This window comes from Telmatherina bonti (genome assembly GCF_933228915.1).
Source record: "Telmatherina bonti genome assembly, chromosome: 10".
NCBI classification, from domain to species: domain Eukaryota; kingdom Metazoa; phylum Chordata; class Actinopteri; order Atheriniformes; family Telmatherinidae; genus Telmatherina; species Telmatherina bonti.
Genome location: NC_136628.1, coordinates 20462193 through 20475428, shown reverse-complemented (window position 1 = coordinate 20475428; position 13236 = coordinate 20462193). Strand labels below are relative to the sequence as shown.

The following is a 13236-nucleotide window of genomic DNA, read 5'->3' as shown; positions in this document are numbered from 1 at the left end:
ATAATGAATATTATAATGTAATTCAGCGGGTTACCAAGTTGACAAGGAAGACAAAAGACAAACCATAACATCCTGCAAAAAAATTATTCTTTCTTCTTTTCCTTATCTTCCTTCATCTCCTTCTTCTCCACATCTTTCGCATGTTGTTCCTCTTTCAGCACCTCTTTCTCTTTGGTTTCTGGTGCCTGTCCATTGTGGCCTCCAGCCATTACCTTGGCTGTCTGCTTGCCCGTAGTTTTCAAGAAGGCTTTGAAGCCCAGATTGTCAATGTTGTATGCAGTCAAACCAATATTGGCCACTGACTGTAGACCAGTGTCTGTGGCTTTGCCTGTATCATCACCATACCTTCACCACAAATAATAATTAGGCAGAGTTGGGGGAGAATGGTGTGGTGGAAGAGAACACATGTAAGATTGTGTACAGATCTTGAGCAAAAGTTTGTAATTGTATCAAAACACTTGTGGCCAGTCTCTTGTTGTAGCTGTTTATTATTTAACAAACTTCAATAAAAGATCTACAAATACTAGCAACAATAAAAGCATCATCACTCAGCACAAGCTTGACGTTTAGTTCAGGTTAACGTAGACAGAACCAGAGAGGTGCACACCAGGAGCCAACATTACATGTACACCAAAGCTGTGTTGCAAGCATAATGTTCGCTACCAGGACCAGTAGCGGTATGTATGTCTACACAGAAGGCACTTGTACATAATGCTGTGGTTCACACCAGTTTTCAAAGCACTCAGAGCACAATATATAATACTTGTAGTTATGTGCATAACATTAGATTGAAATCAGTCTGAAGGATAAAAATAAACTTCCAAGTAGTATTTATTGAAGGTGCCATGCTTCCTGTGTAGACAAGGCTATGAAATATATAGTCAAAGAAAAAAGATTTACTTTAGACAAGATTAAAAAAGAATATGTGAGTTTAAGGCAGAGGAATTTGTTTGTTCTGTTAGGTTTGTGTCAGTTGCTAATTTCCAACCTGATTTGCATTAGTGAAAGAGTATATATGAAAGCATCAAGAAGGATCCCATGTTAGTGCAGAAGTCTTCACCTTTTTACCCCCATGCAGTCATATGTTGCTGGACATGTTTATAAGATTCTCTAAGCCCCTAAATCTGAAAGGAAACAGGCATGAAAGTAAGTCAGTGCACCAACATACCAAGAAGACACCCACATAACAGGTAAGTATTAGGATGGCTTCCCTCTGCTGTCATTTAAAGTGAGCAGTCTTAGGGACAAAGATGAAATGAGTTGCAGTAATCCCTATAAAATCCTAGAGACATTAGACTGAAAATAAGATGAGAAATTGGGAAATGTCTGAACTTACTTGTACTTCACTGTTGTGACTGTCTCAGTTGCAACGCTTTTGCAAACATGCTTTGCTCCAGTCTCCAGACTTGACCACACGGTAGAAATGCCTAATTTAAGATCAATTTTAAAAAGGAAAGTACTCTGGAAAACACTTAGATCATCCTTCAGAAGTCAAATATTTTTGATATTATAAGAGTCTGCAGTTTTACAAAGACTCTGTCAGTGTGCAGGATAATATAATCTTGTCAAACATACCCTGTATGCTGCTGGCCGCTACAACCTTTGCTCCATCAAAGTTCGAGGCACGGCCATCTTGGCTCTTTTTCAAAGACTCCGGGACCAGTTTAGCACCATGTTTCTTCACGTGGGGTGCCACCTTATCTGCTATATGTTCTGCCACTGTACTCACACCATTCACTATAATTAAAAAATTATATCACAAAATTATCAAAATGGATACATTCCTTTCATTAAACAAAGACCAGGACCAACTATTTACAATTAAATGAGTGAAGAAATGTATTATTTTCCCTTAAGATCCAATGAACAGTTTTATTGTCACCTCTAAAATATGTTTATACTTAGATTCTACTACAAAAAGTACAACTTAGATTGAACTAGGTCAGAATGCCATTATCTATGTATGGTTGGGTGATTGCACATACTGGTGTATGTCCTTACCTAAAAATTTGCTGACTCGAACAGCACCGCCAGTAGCCTGTTTCGCCACGTTCAGACCTTTGGAAACACGTGGGCTGACCTCGGATGGAGTTTCCTCAGGTGTGATGCGGTCCCGGATCTTGGCTGCTCCCTTTTGAATGACTCTCCCAGTGCTCTCTGCTCCTTTTGCAAATGTCTGACTTAATCGTGCCGCTCCTACAAAAACCAACTAATTACGGTAATTGCTATTACAGCCAGATGTACAGCAGTTCTACTCAGGAGAGACCGCTGCAGCAATAAACACCACCTACTTGGTGGCCCACAAATTGGCCGCCTGTCTTGTTTATAGCAAATATGTCTCCATCTTTATAAACTTTCTTTTACACACTCACCTGATAAGATTCCCTGAGACATTTTCTCACTCCATCCAGGGAGTGGTGGTTTTTCTTTCTCATTTAGGGGAGCAAGGGGTACTTTTGTACTCAAGTTGATGACTTCTGCTCCTTCTGTGCCCTATCAAAAGAATCAATTAGGTCACATGCCAAAAAGTGGTCCCTTCAACAATCCATGTACAGCCAAACACCAATAAGCTGGGACTATTTTACCCAGAAATGGATTTACATAAAACTCATCAACATTTTTTGTCCCATCATCACTGGAACCTGCCCAGGACGATTTTTGTTTTTGCCAAAACAAAAAAGCAGTTTTCTTCCTCTTAAGGCTTGCAGCAACATATTAGCAAGTGTTCATGTGCCTGTCCTCAAGTCTTATTAAAGAAGTACAAAAGAAAAAAAATTCTAAATCATTAAAATCATCCATCCATCCATGATTATTCAGATGCAAGATTGTAGGAGTTTTGGAGCATTTCCCGGTAATTACCCAGTAAGAGACAGGGTACTTATTCACACCATATTATTAATTACTATTACAAGTTGTGCTATATTATCATTGTGCGTTGTTTAAGTAATTCCTATGTTAATGACTGGATACATTTTCAAATAAGAACATAAAGTTGTAGGAAATTGTTAAGTGCAAGTATCTAAGTACAGTGCGTACAATTTGAGCAACATTTTGCACGACAGAAAATGAAAACAAATAGACTGTATAAGCTAAAATGTCCAAGCTTAAGGTACAATGTTGAAGTGAGGAGATGTTTCTAATCCTCTGTGAATGAAACAGCGGACAGGTGTAGTGAGAACTATGAGTTCAGAGAAAAACCGTGCCAACTGGAACGCAGGATATGCGATTGGTACACTACACAGATATGAACGGATGACAATCCTTCAACAATATTGAAATTAGTGTGGGGTTAAACAACACTGCACTTAACAGATTCTACCAACTTCCATCTTTTTGTCTATATCATTATGAATGACTCACTTGGACCCTGAGTTCTGCCAGCTGAGATAGGAGGTCCTGGAACATCTCACGGTCAACAAGGGGCAGTTCAGAGGAGAGCACTATGCCCACGTAGGACCCTGGTGTCTCTGCCAATGAGTCAGGAAACATGAAGATCCCGGAGTTAGCGAGCAGCACCGGAGTGTCTGCTGTCAGAGGATAAAGGCGGTCACACACCTGTGAAACACAAATACAGAAAAAAAGTTTTATTATGAATATCCTATAATTCAACCATAATTTTCACCAAGGCTGCAATTAGCTTGACATATATATTCTATTCTATTCTACAGTCATTGAGCAGACGCTTTTATCCAAAGCGACTTACATATGAGTGAGAACAACACTAGCACAAAATCAAACAGTAGAGGACATCATAGGAAGATGTGGGTGGACTGTCCACTTGGATGCAGATCCTTCCATGAAGTGCTACAGGCTTTTTTCTTTTTTTGTTTTGTTTTTTTTGTTGTTGTTTTTTTTGTTTGTTTTTTGTTTTGTTTTTTGTTTACTCCCTTCCCACCATATAATATCACCTATGTTACAATACAAAGAATTAATATCATAAAGTTAGTTGCAAATAGATTAAATTAATCTAATACACAGCCACTGTGTGCAGAAATAACCTGAGGAATATGAAATATGATAAGAAAACAGGACTTCTAGTTTATTTTATTTTATTTTATTTTTTATCTATGAGACAATAAATTTTGAGCTGAAAATAATCTTGGCATTCTACCTAAATAGATCATCAGCAGAGATGGGTTGTTGTCTGTCCCAATAGTTTGTTTAGTTTGTTTCTTTTTACAAAAAGAAAAAGGCATTGTCATTTCCCAGCAGGCACGGTGCCTTGTGTTCTTTTTCATCTCTCTCAAAGACAAAACTACAGCAATAGGACGGATGTTGGTCACCCACACAGACATAACACAGAAACACACTTGTTGCTATGTTATCCCACTGGTATGCCGCCTGACAGAATGACCTCTGTGAGGACACAAGACACTGGCCAGCAGCACAACAGAAGTGCACAGTCATCTGTTAATGGGACTATTGTCTTGTTTTGAAACAAAGCAGCACCAGAACACAGGAGAGCAGCCTACCAGCCTGGTCTGGTGGGAAGCAAACTCATGAGTTCTAGTCCAGTACATAACACAGCATAATACGTGCTTTGTGGAGTTGCTAGAACAGACATGTATTTCATTTTGAATAAATTCTGAAATATCAAACAAAAACTGAAACAGATGACTGCATATTGGTGAATATGAAATGGAGATTAAACAACTGATAATAATCTATTACAATACAATCGTAATAGAAATTCATTGCACCCTTTAAAGACAAAAATATCTCTTTTTTTTTAGCTCAAACATATTTAGCATTGTGACAAAGAAGTTTTAACAGGAGGGGAAAATTCAGTTCATTTTCATGCCATGTAGATTTTTTGTCGTTTTTAAAGCAAAAATGGCAAACACAAGTGTTCTGGTTTACATTTGAAGACATTGTGTTCCAGGAAGTAATGATTGTATTTTTTCAATAACCTAAGGTCATGTGAAAACCTCCCGGATCAGGTTAGATTTAGTTGTAGTCCAAACTGAATCAATACTTGTTAAAACACCCTTTAAAACTTCATCTGGACATTGTTTCTTTTTATGGGCACTATCATCTGTGTGATGAAGTTGACAATTGTGACTGGTATTTATTCAACGCACCAACATTGTGACTCACAGTTAGCTATGACAGCTTCTAACAACTATGTGGTTTCTATTCAAGTCACACCCTTTAATAGCTAAGACAGTAACCCACGCTCAAACATGTGCTTAGTATTACTTACATGTAAAAATACAGAGGATTTCCCATCAGGAGAAGCCTTGTTCTGGTTGTCGAAGGTAACGATGCGAAGGTAGCCTGGATAACACAGAGAGCTGACCTGGCCATTAGGTTCCACAAAAAACAGCTGCACCCCAGAAGAGATGCAAAGTAGCTCAGTTCCATTTCCTTCAGCTGCTGCTGCTCCACTCGGCCTTTCTGATCTAAGGCCAGCTCCAGAAGGGCCGTAAGTCAGGCTGCGGTGCCCATCTGTGGGCTTTGGTGTGTATGCAGGAGGCTGGTCCCCTGGGTTGTTCATGGCCACAGTTCCCAGAGCTGCTGCAGGGAGTAAGTGTGTGTGTGGAACAGCAGGGGGAGCAGAATTGACAGAGGCTGTGTTGGGGTTTGGGGTTGTGTTCTGGGTGGCAGCAGGTAAGCTGGGGTACAGATGGTAGAGAGGCTGAATGGAGGGCAGACTGTTACTTGCCAAATGTGGATAAAGATTAGGAGGAAGATCCATCAACAGTAAGCCCCTCTGCTCTCCTGTTGTCTGCTGGGACATTTCCAGGATAGAAAGATGAGCATTGAGGTTCCTCAGAGTGTCCCTCATCTTCTGCCGAAGCTGCCTGGCTGTGTCCCAGACCAGTCCTTGGTGCCTCTCTCCTGCAGTAGGAATTTGCAGTCCTTGAGTAAGATGCAGCTGACCCTTCCTGTAATTCACCAGGGCCTCTGATCTGTTGTCAGCCTCTTCGGCTGCCAACCCACGACTCAGAGAATGAAACGCCAACTCATACTGGTCTCTAATGAGCAGCAATTCAGCAGGTTCAGCCATGCTGAAGGACAGAAAGGAAACAGACTAAATAAATAAATCATAAATACATAAATATATAAGGACTAATCTTAAACGCACCGTTTTTGTTAGTAAATGGCAGCTTTTTAAATAGGCAGTTGGATGTAAGACAAGTTGATCAGTAGATAAGTGATGCAAAACGACAAGGAAACGGAGCTTACCTTCAACAACACAAACTAAGAAGCGTAGCTTGTTGGAGACAAGAAATGCAACCACTTTGAGGAACTCTGACAGGATTATGACATGTCACGTGTAAAAAATTCAAGTGACGTAACTGAACCTGACAGTAAATGTGAAAGAACCAGCAAACACAGCAGGTTTTTCTTGAACAGCAAGAAATGGGTGGATGCTGCCTTTGGTGTATCTGACAAAGGAATTCACACAAGGAAAGTCTGCACTTAAAAACAAACAAACAAAAAAACTCAGTTTCAAACATTTCGTACTATACAGGACATGTAGTGTACATGCGTAACTACTGAATACACACCTATGGAAACATAAGCGGAGAGCGTTGTTGCCTTGACAGCCAAACTATAGAATCAAGTGGGAAAAAAGATAGAGGCATTCGTTCAAGTTTCAATCGAACCTCGTTGCAACGTTGTGAAAAATTAACAAAATTCCCTCGGGTCTCCGCGCGCACGAAGCAACGCGCGAGCGTCACAAAAACGAGAAACTTGGCGAAAAAAAAAAAGTTCCTCAAGGAAAAGTTCCTTTGGTTAAACAGTTAATTTAAAATAAAAACTGTTTTTAAAAAAAGTTAATAACCGACTACAACCATTTTCTTGAATAAATAAATAAATAAACACCATCAGCAATCAGTTACTCAATTCAATTAATTATTGAGCACTTTTTCAAGTAGACTGCAAATAAAGGAGCTTTATTTTTTTTTAAAAAAGAAAAAAGAAAAAAAAAGTAATTACACCGATTATCACCCTGTATAGAGGTAAGTTTTAAGCCTAGTCTTAAACACAGAAAACCTTAGCGTTTGGTACCAAGACAGATAGCTGGTCCCACATGAGAGCAGCCTTAAAATGAACATTTTTTCTTCCCACTGACCATGAAATTCTATGAAAAGGTAAGCCACCAGTCTATCTTTGAAGAGTCCTGTTGAGTCTGTCAGAAACCAGAAGATTTTACTTGAAGAGGTAGGACAATCAATATGACTTCTTGGGGACATTTTACCCTCATCATGAAAAAATTTAATCTTTTAATTGTCTATTTTAATGAGGGGGATTTCTGTGTTAATCTAACTTGAAACTGAGAGGTGATTTGTAATAAAGAGTGTGTTGCTTGTGCAACAAAAAAAAGATTAGCCAGTAATATGGCAAAGTTATGACTCAAACATTTTATTGTTTTTGCCACACAGTTCATTGAAAAACAACTTTTCAAATGGAGAAAAGCACATAAAAATGGAGCTTATGATTTAAAAAAAAAAAAGTATTTCTGTCTTTTAAAATGTCCTAGTGGAACTTATATGGAGAATATTTTAATTCTACATTCTTCAATTGGTTGCATCTGCATAATGACATTTATGAAGAAAAACATTACATAAGTAAGCATGAAACCTGTGCCTCACATGGATGCAACTGCTGGGTATGTTTTGTTTTTAGTATTCTGTAACTATGCTCTGACAAAAGGATCAGATGGGTGGAGTTGTGAGTCATAAATGAGGCAAAGCAGCAGGTGGTGTTATCCATGAAACATGACAATACCTGTTAATGGAGAGAAGGAGGACATCCATTTAAACATGTGAGTATGTAAAGCATTAAGATTGATAAAAACTAGACACAAATGATACCAAAGCTTGCCATCTAAACTCTTTGTAAATTGTTTGAATGACATGTATATTTAAAAACCTTATAAGCCAAGCCTTACTTTGAACTTTTGTATTTATCTCTGATTGTCTGCTGTGGACGACTCTCTGCACTGATGAACAGCTTGTGGAGATTAGTCATGCATGGCATAATTTTATCCATGGAATACCCAGTAAAAACTATTAAGGAATGTGGCTGAAATATAAAATGATTTTAGATTAACAGAAATTATTATGAGGAAGAAAAAAACAAACAAAAAAAGAGAGAATTTAGCCAGCAAAATATTGATCATCTAAAACTCACCCAGAGAGATGTGTTTATAGTATAGTTAGCCAGACAGTAGGCTCCAGCTGCCACTATTGATGGACTGTACTGCAGAAATGGATGGATTTCTAGCAAACTTAACTCTGCTATATACTAGAAGCAGAAAAACAAATCTCAGTAAACGATCAGAGGGAAGTGAAAATTATAATCTATGTATTAGTGACTGTGACTGGCTTTACTCACCAGTGCAAGACTCTCTACCTTTGCAGAGACAGGGTGGATGGACATGAAAAGACGAAGGAACCCGTTTGTGGTGGGTGCTGCCACCTTAAAGGTCAACAACTTCAAAAAAACATGCTCCATCTGGACCAGCTGCTTTTTAGTGTATGTACTGTCTGTGATGTAGACAAACTCATTCAACTCAGGTGGAGAGATCTCCTCATATTTTCTACAGTGTGACACATAAAGTAACAACAAATGAACAAATAGCCCTCAATCCTCAAGCTGGTGTTCCACTTTTAGGTGGATTCTTAATTAAAGGAAAAGAAATAATAAAACAGCAAGAGAATGTTTTAGACTAAGTGTCTGCAACAGACCAGAGTAGGGTGATATTTTTATGCAAAGATCAATTCTTACACAGCAATGAGCAATGCAGCTGTGCCAACCAACTGCAGTTTGTCCCGTTTCACATATGCTGTGCAGGAGAGAAAGCGATCCAAGTAGTTGACTGCAAGGTGAAGAGTTTCAGAACTGAGCATGAATTCCTGGACAACCTCAACTAGCCAGTCCACCAGAATCACCCGCATGCCATTAGTGATCCCTGGATGTCTCTCTAAGTAGCCTGGTCTTGCCCTGAAACCTGTCTGATATAACCAAAATAGTTAGCAACATGACAGGAGTCCCATCCATTTTTCTACACCTACTTAATCACAGGGTGAACACAAAGACCATCAAGACATTAGTACCCACATAATCACTTCTGTTTAAAATCACAAATTAAGCTATCATGATTGTTTAAGGACTGTGGGAGGAAGGCAGAGTACAAGGAGATAAGCCACACATGGTTCCATAAAAAAAAAGGCCCCAGCTAACTATAACAATAAATAATATAAAGGACAAAACTAACTGAAAACAATTAAAACAAAAATGAAAAAAGAAAGACACTAACTTCACTTTTCCTCAAGTTTTGGTAGATATCTTCTGCATAGTCCAAACGCTGCACATCCCTTGTCATCATAAATTCATCAGCTTCAGACAGCATAGACGCATCCTGGCATGAACCTACAAAAAAAACAAGTAGAGAAGGACAAAGACATAGTTTTTATGTATATTTTTCATGATAGATATATTAATGCAAGGTGAACTCACTTGAACTAAGTTCCAGCAAGATTCTCATATGTTCATTTTGCAAGGCACCATCTTCAGCACTGTCTGAGGTGATTTCTTGCCCAGAAGCTGCAAGAACAACTTCACAAGCCTCTTCCACATACACATAGCTGGAACCGGATGTGCAGCCAAGAAAGTTGAGCTGTGAGCTGTCTGAGAATGAACTATGTTTGAAAAACCGGCTTCCCTGAGGAGGAAAATTAGACAACAGGATTTTCACACCGAGCTGAAATATGAACGTCCTGTGAGAGGAGAGTGACTGAAAAATCAATGCTTTTTAGAGCTTTCCAATTCAGCTTTGCCGCCTACCTGACTGAGGGATTGACCACGCTGCTCATTCTCTGACAAGACACCAAATACTGTTCGCTCTTTGGCCCTCTGGTGCTGAAATGCATCTGCTTTGGCTGAAGATGGAATATTTTCTTTGCAAGTCGAATTTCCAGAATGGAGAGTCGCACTGAAGTTCATTTTACAACCAGACGTTCAGGGAAAAGAAAGTATCTAGCATGGAATTAAGAGAAAAGAAGCAAAAGAAACAAATACATTAACATGTGTTCACAGTATAAGGATCCTGCGTTACACGCAAATTCATAATGTCACCTACATGGATAATGAAAAGAAGATGAAAGAGGAGCTCAACTGAGTCTGAATTATCTAAAAAATTGTTAGAAAGAAAGAAAGCTGAATGTTGTTTATGGTTTTGTGAATAATATGGATAATATTGAAAAAATTATTATTCAGTTATTAATATTATTATTAAATTTTAATATTTTATTCATTTTAATTTATTTTTTAATTTTAAATAAAAATTATTTTATTAAAATAAATTAAAATTTAATTAAAAATATTTTTTGTTCTTAATTTAAAAAATACAACTTACTTTTTATTTTATTAATTATTGATATTATTTATTTATTATTAATATAATATAATATAATATAATATAATATAATATAATATAATATAATATAATAAAAAATCTTGTATTCATCCTTGCATCCAGAGTCTGCAATCCAGAGTCTACAAATGCACATTTACAATACAATATGATTGCACATCTGTAAACATGGCTGGTTTGAGTCTTCAATGGATTTATCATGAGGTGGGATTTGTGCATCCACTGATCTGCGGGTTTCAGATACACTAACGGTGACAGAGATACATTGCCATGGTTACAAGCAGGGAACAAGTAACAGACATGATAAGAGAAAAACGAGCAGAAGTTGATGATTAGGTTCACAACAAAGAGCAAGAATTCAGGGTTTGACAGTGAACAGCGCGGCGATAGTTACGTTTTTAGTTTTAGTCCCAGTGAAAACTCACCAAATGCAGGATCACCGCTGTAGCCAAAGGTTACCGTTTCCAGGTCGAAACGGAAAATTTGTATATACTTACTGAAGCGCAAAAACAGCGTAAAAGTGTCCCTTTTTGTAACCAATGTACTAACGGAAACCTCTAGCTGCTTTCCAGCAATATAAACCAATATACGAGAAGTTGGTTTAATTCATCAGCTGTTGACCTCTTGTTTTCTGTCCAATCACGGGACAGAACGCAGCGCTGCTTGTCGACGTCATTGCGTAAGGAAACAGGTTCAGGTGATTTTTTACAATGGCTTCATGGCGTGTCTGTCGGTGTTGATATGGGGAAAGACAGTGGGCAAAAATCCATTTATGCTTTTGTATTCTCTTATGTTGTTGCTGTTGAAGTTGCCTGGTTTGGCACCATATAGGCGACTGGTTGGAAAGAAAGTAATTTATATTTAATTAATTCCCGTAATAAAACACTGGATATTATATGACAAGTATAATGGTAAATAGAAATAAACTGAAAGTTGAAATATCTGAATGAGTTTAGTCTGAATGAGTGTGAGCGCCTGCAAGTTCCACAATGTCCAGCAGATGGCACGCTTTCTCTCTCAATAACAATGTTAATGCGAGCAAAGAAATTCATTATGGGCTTGAACAAAATTGTAACTAATCTCATGGCATTGTGACCCTATTAAAAGTAATTCCACAAATTAGCCCAGAGCCTTTACTCTCCCAGGATTGGAGATGGTGCAAAGCAGTGAAATATTCAGCTGATTTGAAAACCAAAGTAATGTTTGTGTACCCGTGGGAAATATTAATTACCGTGTTGCTGTGATTTTTTTTTTTTTTTTTTTTTAATGGCAGGAACTACATGTAGAGGCAGATAACGGTGGAAGGATGTAGAGTGTTGTCACACAGCTGCTGCTGCTTCTGTTCCTGCTTCTGATGTGCAGCTCCAGTGGAGCAGCTGCGGATTAAAGATTCCAATTTGCAACCTTTTGGTCAGAAGACTGCTTCTTAAACCTTCAGCCAGCCATCACTCTTAATACTTTTCTGACAGTTGTATTTGTTGGCAGACCCCCTTTATTTTTCATGTGCAATGCATATGATAAACAATATTTCTCAACCTCATTTTAAAAGGAAACTGATCTTATAGCTTTTTCTTTTCTTGATGTAGTTTGAGTTTTGTTAAATCCAAACATTGTGATTGAGTTTTTCAGTTTGAAACATAAATATTAAGTCATGTTTAGAAACACTTCAATGACATGCAGAGGAGGACTTTTTTAATGGAAAAAAGCCATTTTTATTTATTCATCTATTTATTTATTTGTGCCAGTATAGAAAAATTTCTTAGATCGAAACATGTTAGATTGAAATCACCCAGATTATTATTTGTGGTCTTGAGCTCAATTTCAGCACCAATTACTCCAAGGATGAAAGACTGAAGTACACAAGTTCAGAGAAAGATTGGGGAAAAAAAGCCAGTTTCAGTGACGAGCTGGGGTAATTTTCTCTCTGACAGATAAGATGCATTGTAACACTGTTCCACCACAGACCTTATGATATATCCTCACCTATTTGTTCCAGCAGAGATTGAGGATAAGGTGGCCTGCTGTGGCTATTTTCTCCTGTCAAAATAAAATCAATATCAGTTCAAGGCATGCTGAGATGAAGGACTGCAAAACACAAAAAATTCAACATGGGACCTTCCCGTGGGACCTCCTCAGGAGACAAAAGCCTTGCTGTCTTCTTCTGTCTTTTTCATCCCCCGCTCTCTCATTTCCGTTGCAGTCTCTAAAGCAGATGCAGATTGCTCGTGACGGATAGTATTGGGCTCTGGCCATTTCATTAGTGTGATGTATTGCTGGTGACAAGCTTCAGCCAGATATACAGGATGTTTGAGCATCACCTATAAATACAGTGCCATTCAGGAGAATTCCAGCTGAAGATCAGCATGTTTTATGTCTTCAGACCATGGGTCATCCAGGAGTGCCCGACGGATTGCCACTCTTAAGTTATAAAGAATTTGCATTATTTTGTGCATGTGCACATGTGCACACAGGAACATGTTTTCTAAGACAATTTGATTACAACATAAAAGATTTTGAAAAATTCTTAGTGACATATTTTACATACAAAATACAACCCATGCTCATTCACTTATACTATTGTGAAAACAATGAAAACATCTATAAAGACTTTTTCTTGCACCTGTCTGCTGGCAGTTTATGCCGGTCTTTAATGTTAAGTGTTCAGGTGCTTTTAAGTTGGTACAAATCCTTTTTTCAAGAAGCATTTTACAGCTTCCTTCAAATGGGTTTTTTTTTTTTTTTTTTTTTTTTTTTTTTTTTACAGGATTTAGTTATACTTATTGCTGGAAAGTTTAAGAGTTCATAATTTTCTTCTTCACCATCTTTCGTGCTGTTAGATTTATTTT

The 13236-nt window shown here is 37.9% G+C and overlaps 2 protein-coding genes across 3 annotated transcripts; both read right to left on the bottom strand.

The window, feature by feature from the left end:
- Window positions 1–17: 17 nt before the first annotated feature.
- Window positions 18–6010, bottom strand: sparta (spartin a; the record flags this gene model as incomplete). Of its 2 annotated transcripts, none has more annotated exons than XM_079248233.1 (7): window positions 18–345; window positions 1337–1427; window positions 1576–1737; window positions 2002–2196; window positions 2373–2493; window positions 3361–3555; window positions 5204–6010. In XM_079248233.1, 7 exons carry the CDS (start codon window positions 6008–6010, stop codon window positions 84–86), a joined length of 1833 nt encoding a protein of 610 aa, XP_079104359.1. In that variant the 3' UTR covers window positions 18–83. The 2 variants fall into 2 exon arrangements, with proteins under 2 accessions (XP_079104359.1, XP_079104358.1); XM_079248232.1 differs by having other exon boundaries at window positions 201–1124.
- Window positions 6011–7688: 1678 nt separating this feature from the next.
- ccna1 (cyclin A1) lies at window positions 7689–9960 on the bottom strand (the record flags this gene model as incomplete). Its single annotated transcript, XM_079247380.1, has 8 exons — window positions 7689–7740; window positions 7904–8037; window positions 8146–8259; window positions 8350–8554; window positions 8743–8965; window positions 9271–9387; window positions 9475–9679; window positions 9802–9960. The coding sequence occupies 8 exons, from the start codon at window positions 9958–9960 to the stop codon at window positions 7689–7691; spliced, it is 1209 nt and encodes a 402-aa protein (XP_079103506.1).
- Between the last annotated feature and the right edge of the window lie 3276 nt (window positions 9961–13236).